General features: G+C 36.5%; 1 protein-coding gene across 10 annotated transcripts in view; it reads right to left on the minus strand.

The window, feature by feature from the left end:
* Positions 1 to 171: 171 nt before the first annotated feature.
* Positions 172 to 26,479, minus strand: part of BIRC6 (baculoviral IAP repeat containing 6) — a 177,033-nt gene continuing 150,725 nt past the window's right edge. For 6 of the 10 annotated variants that reach the window (XM_090135247.1, XM_090135246.1, XM_090135244.1 and 3 more), the window contains exons 67-74: positions 21,015 to 21,160; positions 19,322 to 19,432; positions 17,935 to 18,152; positions 17,179 to 17,340; positions 15,058 to 15,135; positions 6,999 to 7,187; positions 3,131 to 3,265; positions 172 to 2,091 (exon numbers count right to left, since the gene is read on the minus strand). In XM_090135247.1, coding sequence (XP_089991373.1) covers positions 1,915 to 2,091; positions 3,131 to 3,265; positions 6,999 to 7,187; positions 15,058 to 15,135; positions 17,179 to 17,340; positions 17,935 to 18,152; positions 19,322 to 19,432; positions 21,015 to 21,160 — 1,216 coding nt within the window. In that variant the 3' untranslated portion in view covers positions 172 to 1,914. The remainder of the gene's footprint in view (positions 2,092 to 3,130; positions 3,266 to 6,998; positions 7,188 to 15,057; positions 15,136 to 17,178; positions 17,341 to 17,934; positions 18,153 to 19,321; positions 19,433 to 21,014; positions 21,161 to 26,479) is intronic. The other 4 variants (XM_090135252.1, XM_090135248.1, XM_090135245.1 and 1 more) reach the window with 1 other exon arrangement.

The raw sequence follows: 26,479 nt of genomic DNA on the forward strand, positions 1-26,479 counted from the left end.
CTTAATTTAACAGCAGTGACTTCACATTAGCATCACCATGGTACCATAAATGCACTCTAAGAGAAAATGATACAGCCTCTTAAACTCAAATAATGTAAGTTAGGAGCTTTCAGGTGTATTTCAGGTGCGTTTTTTTTTTTTGTGGATTTTTTTTTTAATGGTTAAAAAATACATTTTTATGTATAAGGTGGATCTTTAGGTCTGATATGTTTATTTTTGGTACAAGTACCAGGATTTTATAAAAATGCTGTGCTCCTGTAGACAGATGGTTTAAAGACTAAATTAAGAGCTTTAATAGAAATCGTTAACTTAAACACAGTTGCTACTTTGTGGGAATTCTGCTTTTGGAGCCTTTAAGGGAATATCAGAGCTATTTTCAACAACAGCAAAAAGGTAAGTATATACCCACCTAGAGAAACACAGTGCTGTTTTAACACAGATAACGGTCTAAAACTATGGCATAAACTATTTAGTACACTCACCTGTGTAACAATGGCACAGAGCCGCTTGCTTCCCTTTTTAAGGGTTTCTTGAAGTATCACAGAAATGTGTAAACTGATGTTTTGAGAATTATGTAATACCTGGTGGACCCTGGGATAACACAGTGTGTCAAAAGAACAGAAAAATTGTACTTTGGACAGAACTATCAATGCCTGTTAACCATCAGCATAAGAACACAACCTCAGTTGGTGCCACTTTTAATGATTAGGAATAATACATTGTAAAACAAAAAGTGAAAAAATTCCAGCGTGATACTTATAAACAAAGAACAAATAGAAAACAAAAAAAAGGTTTTTCTTTTTCTTTTTTTTTTTTTTTTTACCTCACTTGTAGTATTATTAATACAACAGATCATTTAGTCTGAGGTAATACCACTATTATCTTTTTAGTCCTTCAAGGACTACTTAATGTAACGTGCATTACTATCACTTAATTTTTAAAAGCAAGACTTGATAATTGAATCATGGAAATCCCTTTTTAGTTAGGGACTTGTTGCTGCAAGAGTAAAATCAGACCTAAGCCTATGCAGCAAGAACTACAGAACATTAAGTGTCCTACATGGCACATCAGTAGCCTGTCAGTACTTAAAGTACAGTTGTTATTATTATTATTATGTAAAAATCAGACATTTCAACAGAAAACAGACTTTGTTCCACAACAGCCCTTAAGAAATTTAGAACACTGTTAGCTTGCTTAAATTAGCTAAACAAAAGATGAATTCAGAAGTCCCGATTTTGGCATGAGGTAAAACCATGTGCATTTATTTCAACTGCATTTTAGAATTAGTAAGCATAAAATTAAATACGTTGACTGCAATGAATTCAGTCATACAAGTGCAAGCTTTCAGCTATAATGTATTTCATGGCAGTTTATTTAAAAAATGTACCAGTAAATCATAAAAGAGGGATCATGTCCATTTAACTTTTATTGAAGTATACAGGAGGTTTTCTTTAGAATCAAATATGAGCATGAATATATGGCCAAACGTAAAATCTATCAAATTCAGTGAAAATTTTCTGACTTTAAATAGTAGCTGTAAGAATGACCAATATATATTCTTTGTTACAACCGCCCTCACTCTACAAGTAAAAAAAAATAATAAACATTCAGTAAACATTCTTTCCTAAGGTAGTTTTCCCTTATATATCAGTGATTTATCCATTTCTTGTATACATAACTTTTTTAAACATACCAATCAGTGGTTCTCACAATTGAAAAATAAAAGCACAAAAAAGTTTACACTCTTGTACAGGTAAATAAAAGATCATCTTGAATTAAACTGTATATCCGTAAGGGCATAGTATAGTTTCAGTTTCATTGCCTATTACATAATTACCTTCTTACATACAAATATTGACATATTTGGCTTGTGCTTCAAAGCCTTTGTGTCTAGAAAGTCCTTGTCAATGCAACTCATAACTTGAAATCAGTGGGGATATCTTTACTGCTGCTGGGTTTCACCTGTTCGTGCAACATAGTCTCTTCTGAACTCGTGGCACTGCATTTTTCCACGGAGTCATCAGCGTCCGGATCCAATCCTTCAGGACAGGGAAGTTTCAGAAGTTCTTCCCGCAGCTGAGCTGTATGACGCTAAATAGACAAGAAGTAGTCAGTGCTAAAGACCAGAGTTAAAACATGAACTTCTCACAGTTTTAGGGAACAGAAGACAACAAAAGGAGTAAGTAGCAAAGGTTTTAATGTCTTCTTTCACTGCCTGGATAAAGGTTTCTCATAGTTCACATTTAAGGACTGATGCTTTCCTTATAGTGACAGAAATTAGGTGCTACTGAGGACAAACTAAAGGCAATGCATAGAACTGTAGCAAATGTGTGCATCAGTGTAAGTGTTGTGCTATTTCTTTTGCATTCGAGACACATTTGTGTTCTGTGATCGTGACAGAAACTCGCCTGCTTTGGATAAGGTAGTTCACAGGCAAAACTATTTAAGAGTGTATGATGAGATCTGTTGTAGAGACAGATACGTGGAGATTTTAACTAATATGGTTTTAATGACCAATCACACTGAAGGAATGCAAGTCTAGCAATAGCAAAAAAGAAATCTTTAAAAATTTACCCATATAGTTAGATAAAAAATAGTTTGTACATAAGTCTATTGTCAGTGTGGAAGACAAGACAAAATAATACTTGCCTAGGAAGGAAGAAAACATTTAAATAGTTGTAACTGTGTTGATTAAAGTTTTTAAAACAAAGGATAAAGCATATTTATAAGGTAATGGATCACACTTTATTAACTGTGTTTGTCTGCCCAAAAAGATTGTTTTCTGGAAAGGAATTAAACTCCACTGTTACTGAAGGGTGACTGTAGAACAATTTTGTCATAAAAACAAATGAACAACGAAACTCCTAGAACAAAAACAAAATATTTATATCTTATATAAATATTTATGGAGAAATTGGCAAGACAAGAACTAAATAAAGATCTTACTTGTAAAAAAACCTGAGAAAGTGGCCTGCACATACACTTCAGCTTTTGACAGTGATGAAACCTTTTTCACAGTGGTGAAACCTTGGTTTTCAGTCATTGTTATTAGAAAACTCAGCTGTTGTACAATTTAATTGCTACTCGTCATTTCTGGCTTACAGAACAAAGTTATAAAAGCAAGTCTCACCTTGAGAGCCGCTGCATGATGGGACATAGTTCTGCCTACCCGTTTGTCACTGCTGTACTGCTGTATGTCTGCAATCCACTCCTCACACTGAGCCATGATCTCCACTCTTTTCAAGTAAAAATGTTTGTGGATGACCTGCAAGAAAATATTTGGGATGAAAAAACGTGGGTTTTCATCTAACAACCATATACTTAAGTAACACAAAATGTGCAAGAGCCCCGTGAGTCCAAATGGATAAGGAAAAAAGCCAAAACACTGTAAAGATAATTCAGCACCGAACAGTGAGCTGTAATATGGCAGAACAGCAAAGTGATAGCGAAATGTCAGATATTCTCCAGTCCAAAGATGATCTTATTATGCAGGCACTATGTATGTGCACTTACATTAACATATGTGCAAGGATACAAGATAAAATGTTAGGGTTTTCACTGTTGCTTTCACTGCCCTGTTTATACTTCCCACCTATGCTTCTTTAAAAAGCACCTTATCTTCTCACGTTACTGACTACTTTTGGCTGAACAGAAAGCAGATGAGCAGAAACCCTTTGAGCAGTTTAAGCACAGAAAAATAATATGTTTCTGCATAGAGAAGAAGGATTACCAGCTTGTAAGAAAGATAAACAATGACAGTTACATTCTCTAGGCATGAGCAGCATCATTGAGGACACTACAATATCAATAGTATTTGAGCTGCACCCAGGTTGTGAGCCAATATCTGATCACCCAGAAACTTTGGTATTTCTAGATGGAGCTTAAAAAAGAAACAAAATAATAGAAAAAACAATTCCTCCCCGAACTAAAACCTACCACCAAGAAAGCATACAAAGTTATGAAACTCTAGTTAAAAAGATTTTTAAACCTCTGCCTGGTGAAATAAACAATAATATTACAGAAATTTTTATTGAGCACAGTGGGTTCTTGGCAACATTGCAATATAATTGAGAAAATAATCTCTCCCTCTAGAGGTTAGAGAATATAGCTATTCGTCTAAGGAAAAACTGCATATTGAAAGCCTAATAGACTCCAATTCTGGATGCATTCCTTATATCCATAATGGAGTTTGGAAGAACTCCCACAGACTGGCAGTTTAGATCTCTTGGGTCTTCTTGTCATTTAAGACACAGAAGGGAAGACAGCCCAAGACAGAAGATAGTGTGAGTGGAAGGATGTATATTCTTTCTTAGACCTAAGCTTCCAGGTGTTAATGTATTGCTGAATTGTAATTGTTCCAATTATTCTTAACACAACCCCACAAAGCCTTACAGTTCATAACAGCAAGCTATTCTCTCAGAGAAACGCTCAGATAATCTGCTCGGAGAACTTATTTTCATTTGGACAGGCTACAAACTGAATGTAGCATTCCAATAAATTCAGCTACTGCATCAATAAAAAATGTAATGCATAATCTCCTTTTGTTTTTGTGCTGCGTAAAGAAAGATAAACACCACTTGTCTCAGTGATAGGGGATCTATACTCAATCAAACACAGAGGGAGTTCTCATAAGTTGGTAAAGCACTATGTGACCTAGTCAGATAGTCACTAGCATGACCCCATGTTTAATCTTGTATGATTGTACTTTTAACACACATGCAAGCTATGTTAGCCTCAAACATCTCCTAGAAGCAAGATACCACAGCTTTAGATTTATTCTCACAGTCTTGAGGATTTAATCATACTATCCTAAAGAATCAAGCCTAAAAGCATCTGGAGAAAAAAAAAAAAAAACTGAGGAAAACACAGGGAAAAATGAAAATTGTACTTTGGGAAATGTGGGCAGTAATCTAAACCAGAACAAAATAGCTTTGGATCCAAAGCTCTTAAGTGCTAGCCAGCTCTCCTCTCTGCAGCAAAACTGTTATCTGTTCACAGATGGGAGTTTCAAATGTCCAAGATACCACTACAAACTGATATCTGCTTCTTAATGTTACTTTGCATTTACATTTTGTGTGGTTTAGTTTAACTCAGTCCTAGTGACAAATATTGCATTTAGGAAGCTAGTGGCTATATTGTTTTCAACATCTGTCTTCTGGTAATGAAGTGCTATGTGCAAGTCCCCTGGTCTCATGGAATGATTGTTTTTCCATTGAAACAACACTGTTTGGGTACACTTTATTACTTTACCTTCCTGAAGAGCAGCAGGATGTCAGCTTACAAGCTTTTTTTCCATAGAAAGCAGTAAAAACCTAAGCTACAAAATAATCATGTAACGTTCTTAAGATTCTTTTCAAAAGTGCCATAACAGCAAACTGGGATTCAGTAATCAAATCCTGTTATATATCCTTCATTTCTATGTACAGGAAGAGAAAGCTGTAATGTTCTTGTCAGAACTCACCAATTTATAACATCTTCATGTAACTTTAAGTGATGACAATTGGAGAAAATTTTTGCAGAAGCACAATTTTTATGTTTAAAAATAAGAAAGTACCTACTAGCAGAAGTTATTTGATTAGGTGTCATGGCACTATCATGGTCTTCAACTTACTGAGTAAAACTTACAAGGAATAGCTTAGAATAGCAACCACGTTTTTCTGCAATAATGCAAAACACCAGAGTATATAGCATGCCTTTTTCCATCTGTAAATGGACAGAATACTTAACTTCTTATACAGGTTAAATGTTCACGATTTCTCATTCTATAAGACCCTAAGTAATTTAAGTGGGAAAAGCTTTCTGCATTCCAAAGGATGTTTTTATGGGTTATAGGGAAGGGATGGGAGACTACCCTCCTACTCAGATGTCACACTTATTAATGTGAATAATCCTAAAATACTTATAATTTTTTTGGTATTTTAGCATGCAAACAATGGAAAGCACAGGTGATGCTACTACACAGTTCCACACCTCAACTTAGAAGTGGCAAGAATTTCCATGGTCGAGAGCAAAATGCATTTTTTTTCTAACTATTGGCTGGTAGCACTGTGCAATGGTTGTTTGATCAACCATTTTGCATTAGTAGTCATACAGATTCTCTTACTTCATGTAACTTTCATACTTTTTCTTCTGGAATTGTTTGCCATGCATGTTGAAACCCCAGCAACCTAAATAGAGCCACTTCGGGGATGGAATTGGGCGAGGGACAATGAGAGATGTCCCTAAAACCTAAACTATCTGTGATTCTCTGAGTGAGTTTTATTCTATTTTCAGGCAAGTAAAAAAATTAAACAATTTAGTTTTTTTCAAGTAAGTTTTTAAGGCAGTGTGAACGGATGAAGGTTAGTACTGTTCAATCAATATCAAGACAGTTCTTTTCAAAGGAAAGATTTTATGCATTTTTTAATGAATAACGTGAAGGCTGAAATTTGTTTTGAAGTATTTTTCCAATTTGCATTGTTTTACTTTATCCAAAATGTTTCCTAATACATGCTTCACATTCATGTTTCATAGAAAAATACTTCATTGTTACCTAAGCCGATTAACAAAGATTAAATATCCACTCTAGGGCTGATCAATAGCTGTCACTTGGATGTAAAAGGCACTACCTGGCATTAAGAATGAGCCAACCTAGATGAACCATTCTTTAATCAACCTATGCATCAAACCTGACATAGGTCACTTCCAGTTTGTTTACACAGCCCTTTCCCAGAAAGGGATCTGTGAAAGCCAGGTGCATTCTTGTTCTGTTCAGTTTCCAGAGTCAGCTGTGCCAGAGGATAAAGAGAATAAAACAAAAACCAGACATCTCATGCAAGACATGTTTCCAAGTATTTGCATCACTCTCAACATTCCACTGAACAGTGGAAAGAGTCACTGAACAGTGATTCTTTGTCCTAAAAAGCAGTTGTGAACAGGAATGTAAGCATATTTACAAGATGAGTTTCCTTGACTATTCTGACATGAACAAGATATTTACTTAGTTTCACAATGCCCACCTCTTTAAAACATGGTGATGGATTTCTGATTTGTTCAAGCATTGCCCACTTGACTGTTGCCTGTCGTATATTTCCATCATATTCTCTGGAGCTCTGGGTACCACTTGGAGTACCTCTTGATCGTTCATAACCAGGTTCATTAAAATATGGTTCTGCTACAAGTATAAGAGATTGGACAGATACTAACACCTGTTAAAAGAAAAAATATACATATTAGAACTATTCATGTGCTTTTAAAAATATACATAATTTCACTTACTTATATGTGAAAACACTTATGACAAAGCATTCTTATTTGCAGTACAGACTATTTGCAAGTGGGGAATGTCAGTGTTTGCAGTGTTTGCAAACTATTACTACACATTAAAAATGTAAGGCTTACTATTGCAAATTTAGTTCAAACACGTAGAAAATGCATAAACTAAGTTAAAATATATGAAAATAAGCAAAATAAAATGTTTAAAGCAATGCATTTCTAATTGCAACCTTTTGTGAAAGAAAGGTAATTTATCAAGTCAAATAAAAAATTCTTGATGCTTTCTTTTTACATCAGATGGATACCGTGTCAGCAACAAAGAGCTGTTCTCTCAGAAGGCAGTGCCAAAACAACAAGGTAGTTGTGCTCTGTGCTTAGGAGCAGCACTCTCACAGATTTTCTCTTGTAGCAACACGAGCAAAGAAACATTTCAGCTTTCCATACTCTCTCTGTCATGTTTATTGACTATAAAGACACAATGTCTAAATAATAAGTTATTTCAAAACAACAGCCAAGGAGTTGAATGACCTAAGTTAATCTCACCACCACCTTATGGAACCACATCCTTAGCTCTTTTGATGCCATGACACTTTCTATTTGTACTTGGATACTTGATGTGCTCAAACTGTAGTACAGATAGGCAATCTAGCCCAGCAAAGCCTTATCACGGTGGACAGAGCACATGCTTATGTAATGGGAAATGTAAACCAGAGTTCCCCAGTTTGAGGTGGAAAATTAAATATTGCCTCCCCTCCCTGCCATGCATTTGACTAGAAATAGTAGCCATGGCTATCTTCCGTTACACTTAAAAGTAAAAATGCAGATAAATACATTAAAATATACAGAATGTTCTGCACAAATGGGACCTCAGCAAGAAAATAGTCATTTATAACACTATAAGGAAGAAGAGTAATCTAATTCTGTTCCAACAGCTCAGATACCTAAGGAGTTGTAGTGATTTGTGTATTTCGTGGCCTTTGCATTTGTCTGCAAGTAATTCAGTTTTTGTTTTTTTTGAATTTTGTATTTTAAATATATAATTTTTAAATAGCTATGGTAAAGAAATTTGACTATATGCAGCACTGTACTTTCTTGGCCTTAATAAGCATTTGTTACAATGTATAATCATTGTAATGAGTAAAAAACTCTAAACTGATATTCCAGTTTAATTTGGGTCAGAAAAGTCAATTGCTGGAGTGTTTTTGGGTGGTCTGTTAATAGTTCCATCTCTGAGTCAGAAAAAAAACATGCAGTACTTAATTCTTTCCAAGCAATTTATTTCATCCTCCAGCTGTTTTCTATTTAATCTACAAAGTGTTTTTGTCCGGGGGGGGGGGCTGAGGGGCGGGAATGACAGAACTTTTTCCAACAACTCCCTTACTACTTTCAAACTTTAGCTCTAAAAAACTTTAGCATTTTAAATGTAAATGCTGTATGAAATTTCTAACAACCAAATCTAATAAATTCATCTAAGAAAAAGTACTTTACTGAAAATAAGCTTTCTTAATACTATCTGCATAAGTTTTATTGTTATAGTTCAAAACTTGAACTAATCTCTTGATTACAAAGTTGGATGTTGGGAAAGATAGTCCATGTAAAGAACTATAACTTAGACCTCCAAATCATATTTTTCCCTTGTAGAGAGAGCAAACATTAACAGCTCCAAGCATGGAAATTCCATTGGACATTTATCCTAGTATCACCCTCAGAATGAAAAAGCTCTTCCTAATATTTAATCAACATTTCCCAAGTGCCATCTTATGTCATTAGATACTTGTCTTGTTGCTCTGCATCTTTAAGAGGTATCTGGCTCCATTTTCTTTATACCTTCCCCATCTCTCTGCCACTAGTTCAGCCACCTTTCCACTCTATCTTGTAATCCATATCTCACCTATTTGGCTATAAGGATACTGAAGGAGACTGGACCAGAAGTTTTGCCAATGTCAAAGTAAACTATGTCCACTGCTCTCCCCTTGTGCAGAGACAGATATCTCATTGTAGACATCAAGTTTGTTCATTAGGCTCTATCACCCCAGTACATCCATATTAACGACTGTCTTTGAAGTTCTTGAAAATAGCTTTCAGGAGGATTTGTTTCCCCTCAAGAGAACACCTGTGTTGCTAAGCAAGCTGTAAGCTCCCCAGACTGCCCTTCTTGCCTATCTTGACAATGGTGTGAGATTTGCCAGTCATCAGGAAGCTGCTATGCTAGTTGTGACTTCTCAAAGATGAGAGATGACAGATCTGCAATGGCACTGGCTAGCTCCCATGATGATTTGGCTCCATGATATTGCAGGCCCAGTTGCCTTGAATACTTATTTTCTCTGTTGTGGGCAATTCATCTTTCTCACCGACCAAGGGAAGTCATGGAAAAGGGCAGGCAAATTTTAGCCCTAAAGAATGATGAAGAGATTACCTCTGCTTTTTCCATGTCCTTTGTCACTACATTTTCTGCTCCACTGAGCAGCAGGACCACAACTTCCCACTGCTTTCTTTTGCTGCCAACATACTTATAGGAAGCCCTTCTTGATCTTTAGATCTCCTGTCATTTTCAACACCAGCTACGCTTTGATTTTTTTGAGCCACTTGGCCAATGCCTTTATATTCCTTACATGAAGCCCATTTCCTCCTATACCTTCTGTGTACTTTCTTTTTGCAGTTGAGCTTAGGCAGGAGTTGCTTATTTACTCATGCTGACTTTCTGCCACTCTTGTTTGACTTGACACACTGAAATACATAATTGTTGAGTTTTTAGGAGACTAATCAACCAGCTCTCCAAAGCCAATTCCTGAACAAGTTGAAATCTCTTCTGCTGAAGAGTTTCAACTTAATATGCTGAAGCACAAACTGCATAGTACTTTAGAATCTGGAACAGGAAATCTACCTTGTGCTATGAAGTAACTATTCCAAGGAACAAAATGAGAAAGTGCCATGGGAACCCTGAATAAATCATTGCAAGTTTTTATTTTGCATGATGTATGTGCTTATTGCTTAACACATTTCTATGGCAGAAACCTGAAAATGTTAAGGGCTGTTTAAACAGTTATCATAACCTAGTATGTCCTGATAAATTCTGGACTAATTTAACACTGATTGTCACTAAAGATAGCACAGCTATACTTTAACTCTTCAGTTTTATTCCTCTACTCAGTTTACTTGTAGAATTCAGGAGTACCTTTACAGTTTTCACTAGTATGCATCAATTGTTCATCTCTTAGAATGTGGAGCTTTGTCTTCACCATAAATAGCTTAAGACAAAGCATGAATTCCAGTAGATGATGCCATCTTAGAGTCTTTAAAAAAAAATTAAAATAAATCACCCAAGCAAGTCCATGTGGTACCAGGAATGAGCTGCACAAACAGCAACTCTTCAAGACAAGACCAATAGGAATACTGGTTGGAAACAGCATTTTGAATAATTTGCCAGTGTTACTTTTCTAGTGTTCCAGGGCTAGCCAGAAGTCTTGAACAAAGTGAAATGACCTTTCGGAGACACAAAAACATCACCTATAACTCACCCTCTATGATTTCCATAATTGATTACCAACACTCATGAATATGTAAGAAAATCAAGCACCAAAGCGAAGACTGGTGGTAGACTATAAATGCAGCAGAACATGTTTCAGTTTTGAGCATCTCAAAGCCAAGACTGAATTAAATCCCTACAGAACACAAAGTCCAACTTCAGTATGTGTACCCCAAGCTCAATTTAAGAAACCAAACCTGAATATTCAATGAAATAATTCAAGTGAACACTTCCTGCTAGTGTAAAAGCCAGCCCTGCCCTCCTGCTTCAGAGCCATTCTCTCTCTCCAAGGTGCCTCTTCTTTCTTTTTGTACCAGCACAAGTATCTTCTGTTGGAAAGAGATGATTTCTGAGAGAATAATTGTTTCTAGTTGGCTCTAGTCAGAGAACCAAGACATACAAAATGAGAATGGACACAAAATTACTCACTTTCAGAACTGAAGACAAACCCGATTTCTCTGGATTCTCTAAGTAACTTAGCAAAGTACTTCTAGAGCTGTCCCAATTCAGGAGTAATTTCAATTAAGACTATTTTGAAGTATGCAAAGTATCTTCAAAATTTCCAGTTCAACTTTCTGAAACATGCTTTATAAAAAGACTTTAATCTATTAAATAAATCCCAGGCTTTAAAAGTTAGTTTCTCATACCAAAGTATTAGGTTACAGAGATAGTAAGGAAGGTAATTTGCACCACGCACATTCTGTCTGTGAAAGCTATCGCAATTGGCACTATGCTTTGTACTCATTTCCAAATGCTAATTATATGGCTCTGTGGAAAATTACAGCACCCAGCAATACTGAGATCAGAGAGCTCACTTCTCCCAAACATTGTTTTTATAGAAAGGTATTATCTAGAACATCAAAACTTAAATGCACTTGTAGGGTTTTTTCACACCCTATGCTGCTACCTCACTGCTAACCACAAGCCACTATTCCTTATAAAAGCGTTCAGTCAGAGCAGCCTTTCAAAACATTTTTATAAGGATTGTCTTTATTATACTGAATTTTATTGGAAGATCATACTACAACATGTAAAAAATCCAAGCGTATGGGGAAAGCCTGAAAGTAGCTTGCTGTTTTTCTGTGTATTAGTAGAATAAAAATAGCACCTTCCATTATTTTTATTATTTTAAACTTGGATAACAACTCCATTGGCCACTTAGGAGAAAATTAAGGGAACTACAATTTTCTAATTCATATAATAAATGGGATGTTGCCACACTTGACAACTATGTCAGTCAAATGATTATGAGCTATTGAGATGATAGGTTGCCTGTACACAGCTGAATTAATCTTACTGGCAACTTATTTCTGCACAATCACACTGACAGTCAGAGTCTAACACTATGCAGCAGTTCCAATGAGTTTTAAGTAACTTGAAGTGGCTCATCATGCTGTGATCGCATAAAAAGATGGCTGCAAACAAGGTACCATCCAACCAACTCGGTTAGTATGTATAATAGTTACATGGATCTTGTCCACATCATCTTAAGCAGCACAAAAATCCCCACCATAAACTTTTGATCCTATAATCACTTGTTGGGTCTTTTAGCTTGGAAACTTCCTGTTGTAGGAAACTCATAACTTTCCTAAAAAAAAAAAAAAAAAAAAAAAAAAGAATTCTGCCTGCAATCAAAAGCTTGTAGTTAAGGATCAAGTATGTTAATACTCCAGTTTAGTTACAGAAATTAACCAGTAAGACTTGGCATTATGGAACGGTTTATAGCTGAAGAAAATGAAGTGGTGAAAAAATCTGAGTAAGATAATCTCAGCCACCTGTAATGGCTATTACCTACTGGGAAAAACCACTGTTTCACCAAAGTACCTTGCAAGAGCTTAAAGAAGAAACTAATGTTTGATGATTTACTGCTGTTCTAAGATGACAAAACTGTAGACAAATTAAACAAGAATTTCTGATAAATTCTGAGATTTCAAAGAATTGTTATTCAAAGAATGGCATCCAGTACAAACAGAGCTAGAAAATGGTTCAGTGAAGTTCAAATGCAATACTTGATATGTGTTCCACAGAGTCACAGTCACTGCAGGCTTCAGAAATGCAAAGTTTTGGAACTGGCTTTACTAAAATCATTGCTTACAAAAGCAACATCTCAAAACAGCTGAATAGGCTCTCTGCAATGAAAATCATTTAAGATTATGTATCTCCCATAGAAACTCTGTTATAAGATAAGCTACATAAGCCTTTTTTTTTTTTTTTTTTTTTCCTAGAATGGTGAGTCCCCTGAATTAAAATCTGGAAGGGCGTAGCTACAGCACCAGAATACCATACTCACCTACAATGCATGATAGCTCTCTTAAATAACTACATATTTTGTTACATTACCAGTACAAGGGTAAGGGATAATATATGTGTTTCTATGTTGCTGTGCAATTTGAAAATTACTAATGCAGAATCAACAAAACCTAGAAGAATATTTAAATATTAGTCATGAAAACTCTACCAGTGTTGTTAATACAGAAAAAAGAAAAAACAACCCTGTATAAAGACATACACATAAACATATGGTATCATGCAGTCAGGGAGCCTTTAAATGATGCTCCCTGACCCAAAACAGGAAGAACAACCTAGGAAAACCTAAAGTCTGCCCCATAATAACGCACACCACTTTCAGTTCATGTAGAGCTGGACAGTCAGTACAGGAAATCCAGTCACTCAGGCTGCACATGGATTAGAAGACCAGTAGATGATAATGAACTGAAGGTACTGTGTGCGAATGTAGAAAGCAGTTGGTTTGTACAAGAGCTGGTTTGCATGAAGCAGAGAGAGAGAATGAATGATGAGAGAGCAAACAAGAAAAGAGTGAACAGTCATTGTCTTTTTCTCAGTTGATTTGATGCTAACATTGCCTCCACTTCTGGTTAGTTTGCTTAAGAACTGCACTTATACATAATTTTAACCATATGCATTTGTGGGATAACTGAGACATTCTGACCCCTCTCAGGAATACACTTCTGCAGGTATTAAGAACACTGAACAATTTGTTGCAATTGACTGAAGATCTGTGGTAAGCCTCTATGAGGAAGCACTGAAGTATCAAAATAGACAACATGCTCTCAGGCTTCCCTAGAAGTTTAAGTTGGATGCTCTGATACCTTGAACAAAAGGTGCCCATATGGACTGGGTTACAAGTGTTCAGTTCAGCCAGGCTCAATGTAATTTTCTTGATTTCCACAATACAAGTCAAAAAATGTGGAATCAGTTGGAATTGTTTCTAGGCAATCTTATGAAATCAGTAAGATGTAACTCTTGATTAACTCGTTTTGTATTTGACTGGATCAGACCTGCTACAAAAGTTAACTAGTTTTAAGTTATCAGCTATTCGTATTTAACTTCTGAGTAAAAGAGGCGAGGATTTGCAAGATAAGACAAGACTGGTTTTAGTATAAAGTTGCAACATTTTTCAAAAGTATAATTTGGATTTTATTTTTTTTTAATTGCATTAAAGTGATTCTCACATAGGCGAGACAGCTTTTCTCAACCTTGCAGCATTTGCCAATACAAGAATATATTTGAAGGAAGACAAGATCTGGGAGTTTTGTATTCTGTGAGTTTCCAGTCCAGGTTCTGACAAATTCAAGCAGTTATTTAGTTCAACTGTAGCTGCTAAATACGACTGCCTGGGTATATGTAAACAAATATTATTAAACAAATATACATCCCATCACAGCTCCCAGTGCAACAAAAGGGTATTTATGTGTGAGTAAAAAAAAAAAATCAGCTTAAAGAGGCACTCTTCAACAGAAAATAAGAATGGCTTGAGTGCTGGACATTCACAGTATATTAATTTCATCCTTGCAGTAACATTTAAGTAACAATCAACTGTTGTGAACTCCCCCATAGCTCCTTCAGCATGCACTGAAAGACTCATATGTAGATACATCTACCTGCATTCATGAATCTGATGTGAGTTTATTCTCTCATGCTTTGAACTCCTTGGGAATCAGATTGATTGTGGCAGCTTTTATCTTCTAAATAGCAACACTTATTAATACAGCCTTTCAATTGGACCTTGCTTACTGACTTAGTATATAGGTGAACTAAATTCCAGTCTGTTTGCAAAATAATGCTTAGACATTTCAGATGAGCAGGTTAGTACCAGTTACAGAACAGGAGTGTCACAACAAGACATTTTATGGACGACTGTTTTATTTTTCCTTACTCAAGGAAGAAAATTCCAGAGTAAAATCATGAAGAGAAAGTCTTAAGACTGACAGATTTACTACTCATTGACAAACTGAAGAGAAACAAGAAATACTCACCTGCAAAAAACTTGATGTTTGAGGATTCCATTTCTCTTCTGGCCTCCCATGCCATGTGTTAAGAATGCTTAAACATACCTGAGAAGGTCACAAGATTAATACCACAGATAAACATTATAATAAATTTGCTCTGCTTGAGTAGAACAAAATGTTAGCATCGCATTAAGTTCCTTTTTTTTTTGCACAAACTTTTGTGTAACTTCATTGCAAAAGATGAGTTTATTTCCTATGAAATTAATTTGAAATGAAAGTGGATAAAAATAATGAGGACAAGGAAGGAGAACACATTCTAATAAAAGAACAAAACAAACGCATTACTTTCCTTCAAAGAAAACTTAAGGATTCTAGTGGCTCCAAAAATAAATGAATCATTAATATCTGATTTTCTATTTTCTTCTTTAAATACTGTTCTAACACTTCTTGTTTTTAAAGAAAATCATTCTGACTAAGCATTTCAAAGATGCTCTCTGTCACACTAACAAGGAATTGAAAACACTTATCAACTCTTATGACTTATCTGAATTTTTTGTAGTCAAGTGTATAGAGTTCTTGAACCTTATCATGATGAGAATGGAACAACCAGAGAGAGAGAATGCAATGAGACAAAATATAAGAAATCTAGATAAGAGTATTCACCATGACTTAATGTTAAGCATAAGAAAAAGGACAGACACTCTCAAATTTGAATTACATTCAGTGTCTATGTTAAGAAAAACCCCTGTGTCTAGTACTGGAAAGGAACGTTACAGCTTCTGAAAACAGTAGGCAAGGGGAACCATGAAAGGTAGTGGAAAAAAGGAAAACCATTAGCCATAAACATTTTGCATTAAAGAAGTTGAGTGCCACTCTGGTACAGTCAAAGCTATTTTGTGGGTCTTCACTGGAGACATACAACCATTTTGGTAGTTGTATATAGAATTTCATATGTGCTTATTTTTAATATATGTGGAAGTTGCATCTTCCTGGCACACACTTGACTTTTTGTGATGTTTTTGGAAACTTCAGAATGGAGTATACCACGACATGGAGACTGGGGGCTAGGAAGAGCTCATCATTTGCTTCATCTTTTAATATAATTTCCAGAAGTTTTAGTATTTTTTAAAGCAAAACGGTTATTCAATCCTTTGTTTAGAGTTGCATTTGCTTTTACAAAGGATTATTTTTCTTCCCTTTAAGAAAAAGCACTTTTGCATGCAGAGAGAGACAAGGTACTTGGCAAATGCAACCAGTTGCAACTGATATGAAGCACATTTTGTCCATGGAAGGGATGCTGGGTACATCAGTTAGCCTAAATAGATCTCTGACTGACTAATTTAGCAAGGAAAGTGGAAAAGAATATTCCTCTAGGTCAAATTTGCTTGCTTTTTAGTCCATTCCAGCTGATAAAGGTTTTAAAAATAAATTATCTGGAAGACAATTCAGATTTGAAATTGTTAAATTATTTTTCATTATAGTTTGAAGATCATCTTTAACAGAAGTTTTCTACAGTATGTCAGGAGCAGCTGATCATCTGACTGTAAAAGGAGAAAAGAAAAAACCAAACACCTCTAAATTCAGGGAGTGTGCAATACCTCTCTCAGCTTCTTACACACACTTGAATATTTTAATTAAGAGTCAATTATGAGCAAGTTTTCTTAAGTTTCTTAAGTTTTAAGAAAATTTGGAAAAGGAATTACTACACCACTGCGTAGCAGTAGAACTCATTACTGTGCAATCTTACAGATGAAGACATGCAGGGATTTCACAAAGTCATTGGGCAAACTGGTAGATTTTTTCACTGAGGTGCCTGTTAAGTCGCTGATCAACCCTTGCCCATTTCTTACACCTTGCTGGCCACAGCTGCAAGACAGCAGGACCTGTCTCTGCACACATACAATCACAAAGCATCTGGATGAGCAACCTACATTTGGACTAACTCTGCCAAACCCAGAGTACAAAATATGACACATTCTGGGGGCAAACATGACTGGAAGCAAAGTACTGAGGTAGAAAGGCCTTTGGCCTCCTATTCATAAACAGTTTAATCTTGGAAGATCAGAATTATCATGTTTAAGACACAAAACCACTGAAGAACTTAACCAGAGAAGTTTCATCAGTTTCACAAGAGTAAAGTTGACCTACCTTGCCATCATTGTAGAGATTTGGATTAAATCTCACACTGTGGCCTCCAGTTGTTTCCAGATTCACAAGTGGAGGGGAGTTAGGATAATCTTGTGGAAAATACACATCAAATTCAAAGCACCCATTTGCATAAGGTGTGTCTGCTGGACCAGTAATGAGAACCTACCAGTGTTCAGAAAGCAAAAAGACAGTTTTCAGAAAGAGCCCTTATATTTGTCATCCAGTTGAGATTTCTGTAAGTTACAGGAATAATTTTTATTTCCAAATGCAACTTATCAGAAATTATTATTAAATATCATCCTCACATACAGGCTATCAGTCTATCATTTCAGTAGTCTAGATAATTGAAGATCCCCTGCTAATATCCATTTCTCCTTGCAGATTACAAATGGAAAGCAAAACAGAAGGAGCTAACATGCCTGCCTTTGAACTTCAGGACAAGAGGTGTTCAATGTATTTCCCCATACCTACCATTTTTAACTGACTTAATAATGCAGTATTGACTGCAGTGGAGTAGCAAAACTACATTTTTCCTTTCAGAATAGCTGAAGAACAAACCTTGTCCTATTAAGTCTACTTTGCTAACAAAGTCCTCTATTGGTAGATGGATGCCCACCAAGTTCTTGAAAAATCATCAGACTAAAATACCACCAACTATATTAGTTTAGAAGTTGAGATAACAACTAAAGTACAAATGAAATACTTCTGTATCTACTTATATACTGAGCTGAAAGAGGGAAATAAAAATAACATTACCTTCATAATGTCAAGCCGCTCCTCATCACAACGTACAAAAACACTGGATGAAGATGAGAGAGGCAGTGATGTTGAAAGAGTCACAGCTTCTTGTGCAAGACGTCGGGCTCTGGCAGCACTGTTGGCATCACTTGCATTTTTTACCTGAGACATGTAGTGGTAATTTACTTTAAAAACCAATTTTCCATCATCATCTTCAGAAACCATTTCAAATGTATCTAGAAGAGAAAAAAAAAGAGCATTAGGAAAACAGTGAAGTTAACAACAGATCAGTCTTGGATAAAGATTCTGAGTATTAAAATCAGGAAATGTGTATCAAGAAAATGTGCATTTTGGGAATTAACAGTGATCTCAAAAAACAAAGCATTACCAGTCTTGAGTTAAATGAACCCCTGCAGCAAATTTACTAGCTCTCATATGCAACTTGTCCAGTGTATACCATTTCTGATTTGGAAGGCTACCAGCTACTCCAGGCCAGGAATACAATGATACTTACAAATACATAATAATGCTACTAGTGGAATCAGTGTGCCAACAGCATTTAATTGTGTAGTGGTTGCAATGTTATTAGAAGATCATACAAAATTACAGTGAGGTTCATTTTCTTTAGTCATTTAATACACAAAATCTGCAGCTTGGCTGACAGAGTGAGAAGCTGCCATTACAAACTTTCCTACCTGCCTATTCCTGGCATACAACTCCACAAACACTTCTGAGGAAAATCCCTTACAAATACAGCAGCAAAGAAATGTGACTGCAAATATTGTCACTGCATCTCAAAAAATATTCATAAACACATTTCTGCAATAATTTTACAGCTCTTTTTGGATGAGATACTATTCTTTGTGATTTTTTTTAAACACACTCTCTTATGGACAAAATGGGCACTGATTCTCACCGTGTTTTCCAAATGCAACATACTAAGTTTCATAAAAAAGCACAGAATGAAGTTTACGACAGTTCCATTTTACCCTAATACGTTTTCTTCTGAATTCTTTTCCATTTAAAAAATAAAAGCCGTATTTTTAAAAAATGTACTTTTAATAAAGCTTAATAAGAGCTTTAAAAAAATTCTACTAATGCTGCAATAGAATCTGAGGACTGAAAATCTCACAAATCAGTATTGGAATGAAAATATGAACATCATCTCTGAATTTTGTGACTGGTTCCATTCATGCAGTATGCAGATAACGTGGCACATTTCCTATTTGTTCAATGACCGCATTAGCTGGCAACCTGACAATATTGACTTGTATAATTTTCCATGCATGAAAAGTACCATTTAAAAATATTTTTAAATTATTTCAAAATATAATTATGGTATCATTGCAACAGATTATTTCTTATGCATACACTTTCTAAAATACATTCACACTTCTCAACCTACCAAACTGGAGTTTTTTCATGACAGCCACATACTTTTCTTCAAGAGAGCGTAAAACAGACAATGGTTTGGGCTTCACAGCAGCTTTTTTGGAATATTCAGCCATCTTCTTTTCTGTTATATAAAATGTGATGATTATTTGTAGTTAATGTAATTCTGGGGCAAATATACCAAACATTTGGGGATTATTTATCTCAAAATGACATTTTATCAATTCTGCAAAGAATTCTGAATACTGGGGATCACTCACAACATACAAATCCGTTTTTCACAGTATCATAGAATGGCTTGGGTTGGAAGGAATCTCAAAAATCATCCAGTTCCAACCACCCTGCACTGGACAGAGTTGACAACCACTAGATCAGACTGCCCATCAAGCCCAGTCTTAAACACCTCCAGCTATCCATCCTGTGGATACAGCTTTTCTGGGCAGACTGTGCCAGTGCCTCACTACTCTCTGAGTGAAGAATTTCTTCCCAACATCTAACCTAAACTTCCCCTCTTTCAGTTTAAAGCCATACCCCTTTGTCACTATCTACCAATGTAAAGAATCAGCCCCCCTCCTGCTTGTAAGCTCCTTCCAATTACTGAAGGATCACAATGAGGTCTCCCTGAAGACTTCTCTTTCCCAAGCTAAACAATCCCAACTCCCTCACCTTTCATCATAGGAGAGGTGCTCCAGCTACTATTTTTTTTTTTTTTTTTAACTTTTCCAGGCAACAGTAGTGATTTAGGGCTTTTACACAGCAACTGGAAGGGTTGGGGTCATGGTTTCATGCTCAGCTATGCTGGTTTGCTGCCTCTTCTGTCTGATTTCTTATTCTGGATGGAGAGCTTGTGCTATCAAAAACACATTCTTAAAGTGCTGCCAGTTCTGTTCTGTTCCTTTGTCCCTAAGGACATTTTCTCAGGAGATCTCTTCCAACAATTTCTTAAACAATCTGATGTTTGCTCTCCTGAAGATCAGGGTCCTTACTCCAGTCTTTGCCAGGCCCACATTCCTTGAGATCACTAACTGGACCAGGCCATGGTCACTGCAGCCCAGGCTGCCTCCGATCTTAACCTCTTTAGCCATCTCCACATTTCTCACTATTACTTTTCATTATCTGAAGAGCTAAATAAAGATGGTTATCTCAGCTCAGAAATAATTCCGGACTAGAGCTGCATGAGTATTCTTTTATCCACTCTCCAATATCAGGAGCTGGTTATAAACTCCTTCACAAAACACATTCTCACTAATTATGCCACTTCGCCTTAGTTTTCTTTACTAGACAATCCGGTGGTTGGTTGGCTGTATGCAGTTCAACCCACAATTTTGTTCTGCATATAACCATACTAATTCACAAGGTTTAGCTTTAACAGCAAAGGCCTTGCTACTACAGGTTATATCCCTTGTCTTCTAACAAGAAAAACAATGTACTACATAACGGCGCAGAAGGTTGTGAGATGTCCTGTAACTTGAATTATTCTATATCCTGATTTAAGACTAATTATATTACATACTATATACTTGTAGTATGTAATTATATACTATGACCTGATTTAAGACTAAGAATTTAAGACTAATGCAAGGTTCCAGACAGCTGCACTTGAAAATGTAGCCAGTCACTGCAGCTATGGGGAAGTCTTTTCTCTTGCTTTTAAATCAATTTTTAAATTATCTGTTAATGAACAAATAAAAGTATTTCTATTTTACCTTGGTTTGCCTGGCGTAAACTGGTGGTAGCAGCATAAACTATCTCAGCAGTCTTCTGGATGTCTGGTACCAAAAGTGTCAGTCCCTCTGGTTCTTGATCAGAAGTATCGGGCTTTACCCCTGCTTTAGCCTTGTCTTTTTTAGACCTGTGGATGTACAGACATATTTATATATTTTGATTGTGATAACTCAGTCTTTACCAGCATACTCAATTACTGAAATGAAGATGTAGTATTTAGTATTAACCATGCCTGTTTCAGAATTCAATATTTAAGAGTTGGAATAAATTTACACTGTTATACTGCAAAACTTAGAGATTCTAATGCTAATGAGCACTCCCTGCCCCATCCTCCCTGCTGTCTTCTGTAAATATTTTAATATCACTTACAGAATACCTTGAATTGGAAGGGATCCATAAGGATCACTGAGTTCAAGTCCTCTTTCTCCTTTATGGAGGACTCTTCTCTTTATGGAGGACTCTTCTTCAAAGATCTCTATACCCACCAGAGCACAGAACAACAGCCCCAAATTCTCCAACCAGTATCACAAATGCAGGGTTCTGATGCAAGTCACATTAGCTCACTGAATGGAAGGATTTAGGATCCTTGTTCACTAAATAAATGGATTCAAAATCCTCATTCACTAAATGGAAGGATTCAGGGTCCCAGAAAGATCCTTCCCTTGCAACAGCCCATAACCTGAGTTCTGCACTGTGCTGAAGGTTATAACCTTGTGAGTCACCAGAGATGCTTCCATGCAGAGGTGACAACACCCACAGAGACTCACTGCTCCTGAAGTAGATGATGGCATGGTGCATGTGTGGTGGAGAAAAGAATGCTGTACTGAAAAATGGTCAATAAAAATGGACATCGACTCAGTTCCATTCAGACTCCAAATGTGATCTGAACTGAGTGCTCAGCCTAACCTGCCTTTACAGGAGCAGCCTGGGAAACTGCTCTGCATTGCATCATTTAAATGAACAAAGTTATGGTGAAGATCTAAACAAGATAAACATCCAAGAAGCTGCAGCTTTCTTTCCCACTACCATACCTAGAAGCAAAACAAAGGTACCTTAGCAAGAAGAATTAGGAATGCAATGCTTTGATGTTCCAAACATATATTTTCGTAAATATCAGTTTCAATATGCTTTCTTTATTTTGACCTAGACATAAATAATGCATAAATAACTAATCTTTAAAGTATTCAAAAGAGATGATTACATCAATAACAAAAGTCTTTGCACCATACCTAATAAAGTAAAAACACCACCAGAGCACGTTAATAACAAAATTCACTACTACAGCCTAACACCATTTCCGTGTTCCAGACTTGATCCAAACTGATGTTAGCCCATTGATGACTTCAAGCATCTGAGCTTTCAGATCCTCCAAGTCAGGAGGAATGCATTGAAGGCAAACAGCACAATTCAACGTTTAAGAAACAGTTTAAAAAGCAGCAGCTGCCTCTCCCATTTACACCATCTGAAATCCCTATCACTGTCTTTTTCCTTGTGAAAATCTAGGCCAAGACTTTTTAAACAGCTTCTGCTAAGATTTGATATATGTATTTGATTCTCTAAACCTTAGTGATATCTGACATCTCAGACACACTAGCAGGCAGCAGTTCCAAGAAAGGTGTACGCAGTTAGCGTCTTGCTGTTGATGTAGAACCCTTACACTCTTTGCTACAAAAATCTTGGAGAAAATTTTCCTCATTTTGCCTTTCTATCCTTACTTGATTCAAATCTATTGGTATCTAAATTAGAATATCAGCCTATTGTGATTAATCCTGCACAGTTGAGGCTGCTTCAGGACTACCTTATGTACATATTCAGTTGTATACACAATTACTTGGAGATATTAACAGTGCTTTTTAGTTTTGCAGTTTATTTACAATCAACATATGGTAAATCAAACAATTCCCTAGACTCCAGATGGGGAAGTCTGTCAAGGTATCCCCAGTGGTATATACTTTCACACTGATTACAGTTTTTGAAGTTCACAGAGTTTTGTCATCACTTGCCTCCTGAGACAGAACTGAACTTCATTGTCAGTGCACTATTACAGCTGATTTTTAGCTTATTTTACAGTAGGAGATCACAGCAGCCCTTTCAAAAATCACATCCTCATAAAATGGTTCATTATGACTATTAAATGAATGCAATTAAAAAATAGATTAGGTACACTAAAAGGTTAAATCTTGCATGAATGCTCTGGAACTGCTGCTGGAGGTGTGCATCTGGTCCATGCACCCACCTTCCTTAGGTAACAACAAGAATGTTCACACTTCCTGGCGTGGAAAACCCAGGAACATAAACAATTTCCATCCTGAAATGGCTATAAAAGGCATGAAACAAACATAATGTAAAGCTCTGTGGAGAGCTGAATGGGGTTCACATACAACTGATGAATGGGGGACTCAGTAGACTCAGAAGTAAACACAGAACACCAGAGTACCTTGTGGCCTGCTGAGGCCTATTGGTCTCCTGCACGGAGCCTAAGTAATAAATACTTGTAACAAGGTTCTGTTGGGTTTGATCTTGGGGGTCAGAAGCAGGACTTTCAGGGCAGTGCAAACATTGCTCCCAGGACAAATTTACAGCAATACAAAAGATGATTTTTTGGTCCCTAAACCTACATCTTAATATAATCTGAAACACATGATATTATTTTGTGTCCTGATGGAAAAAACCCCACTTAGGTGAGCATTCTCCCATCTGTGAGCATGTGTAATATGGGCAAAACAAATTATTAGCTGCAGAAACATTGTCCTCCCTTCTTGGTACCATCTCCATTCTATCCTGCTGCTGCAACTCTGCCAGGACTCAGAGCTGCAGCTTTCCTTATTTTGTGTCGTACACAGGTCTCAGAAGGCCAAAGAGATCCCAGCTGGGGAGAGAGAGTTGCTAAGAATTGCAGATGCTCCCCTAAAAAACTATGAATGAGGAGAACATACTGAAATTGAAGTGATAAATACAGCAGGATCCTTCCATCTTTCCTGCACAGTCTGCACATACATTTATGCATGCATAAAATCTATCAGTGTTAACACAATCCTGAGCTCTGAGTTTTTCAGTATTTCAAAGAATCTGAAGAACCAATAATACTCCTGAATAAAAAACTAAGATAGAAAATACAATCATTGAACTGTTTTGATGTATATCTTATCTATTTTTAGAAAACATTTAAAAGTCTGTGTTATGCTGTACATTTCTTTCCACCAAGATTTTGTGTATGCAGCAGTTAATTAATCAGGCCAAATCTTTGTTTAAATGTTGCAATTTTCAGAGTCGAGGAAGAGCCAAATATTTAATTAGGACTTAGAAACTTGCCTTGCAGTTTTTCACCCACTGAAGGAAAAGTGGACAATATCCTGTCAACTCATATTTAAAAGGATGACAGTAACTAATATATTTGCTACAGAAGACAGCAGTGTACATGCTAATAATTTAAGCCATTAATTTAGCTTGTGCTGGAAGATGACAGCCTTCTTTTCACGCCGTGCTAAATGAATAATGAATGATACACTCCCAAGGCAACTTTAATTTTTAAAGCCAATACTTAGAGTTACTTACTCATGCCAGGTACTTAGAGGTAAACGTGACAATGTGGAATGATACATTTATCAAATTATTCACAAAATAAGAGCAATGAACCATTCTGTACTGCAGAGATGTCGCTTGGAACAGAATTCTGCTCCATTTTATAATGATGGACACTTTATTGTGATTAAATTGTCATGAGATTGGTATCATCCAGCCCTAATGCCCCCCCATCTTCTGTAGGTTTGCACAGACACCAAATAGATGCACGTTCCTTCCAGTAACCTACAGATTTTTAAATCAAGCAAGGGAACCTGCCTTTGCAAATAGAACTGAGAAAGCCTAGTAGCCTCCTCTGAGATGGCTCCACACACTCATCCTCACGATTTCAAGCCCTATATTTACAGACTGTAAATTGAAGATTTCAAACCTACAAGGATTGCAGGACTGCTCCCTGCCACCAATCATGAACCCTGAACATGAGAGTTCCCCAGAAGAAACTGATAGTGGTTTTGTCTTTCAAAAAAACAACAATTAAATATTTACACCCAAATTCTTGGGACTTGATTAGAAAGGAAACCGTTGTTTGCAGAATGCACTGTTTCATTTAGAAGTTTGCAAAATATCTGTCCATGCACTGAAAAGCTATAGCAGGGAAAATGCCGCAGGCTCAGCTGATTATATTCTAACATCTTCACACAACAGAAAAACAAAGAGCTCTAACAACAACGTGACAGGCAGGGTCAGATACTTTCCAATCATCCTGGAACTGTGCTGCATTAACCCTTAGCAGCAGAATGACAAATGAGAGAAGCATATAAGATTAAGGAATTCAGATCTCCCTGAAGCAGTTATCACTTTGGTGGCCTGGGTGACATGGAAAATAAAAGCATTTCTAGTTAGGAATTTCTAGACACAGGGTTGCTATATTCCACACCACACAAATTAGCCATCAGATTATTTTGTCTAACTGAAGCATTTGCCACAGACTTCACAAAGTAAATGGCTGTTCATACATGCCTGCTTTGCTGCACAGAGTTCTCTGCAGCAGAGGACAGGAGAAGAACAAACGTCTCAAACTCACCCGAGGGACAGCCCTCTCCAAAGCACTGCAGTTAGTGATGGCTTTGCCTCCCTATCAGACCAACAGTCATGAGAGTGGCTGATTCCTAAACATCTCCGTTATCCAGAAGGTTCTTGATTTTTCAATTCAGTATTATGGCATTTGAAGATAATGAAACTGAATGCTAACTGGAACCCAAAACCATACTGTTCCCCTTGAATTTTGGATGGAAGTCATGTTCCAACATGGAAGTGACATTTGGTAGACATGAAAGTAGAACTGCTGTTCAGTTAAAGGAAAACGTTGTCTTTGAAAGCAGATTCCACAATTATGTTGTTCTTATGGCATTCGACCTAAGAAGGGCAGCAGATTGTCCCATTTAAGTAACTCATGCCAACACTTGCTTATATTGCTGGCAAACCTTCAGCTAAAAGGTTGAGAACGAAAACCTTCCACTCCAATGATTCCAGGCTGTCCAGGCTGTTGGTATTTTCATTCCTGTCTATATACAGCTTTAAAGACAAATAGTATTATGCTTAAACCAATGAGCAAAAGGCATATAGATAATATAACTGAACCAATTACAATAATAAAAAAAAAATCATCTGTTATTAATGCTGATAATAATTCTATGCCTGAAAAATTATCCTTTATTTTCAAATCCTAAGGTGACACTGAAGAACTATTAGTACCATGTTTTATTTTACCAAAATGAAAGAGTTTAGGAGAGTAATGGTCAAGTGCCATTCTCACAGAGAATCTTTTTAGACCTTAACTTAGGGAAATAATATGAGAAGGCACAGGTTTCCATGCCCATTAAATCTGAGACTACCCAACAGATGCCCAGACTAACAAAACAAG

Source organism: Phasianus colchicus, chromosome 2 (genome assembly GCF_987193195.1).
Source record: "Phasianus colchicus chromosome 2, bPhaCol1.hap1.1, whole genome shotgun sequence".
Taxonomy (NCBI): domain Eukaryota; kingdom Metazoa; phylum Chordata; class Aves; order Galliformes; family Phasianidae; genus Phasianus; species Phasianus colchicus.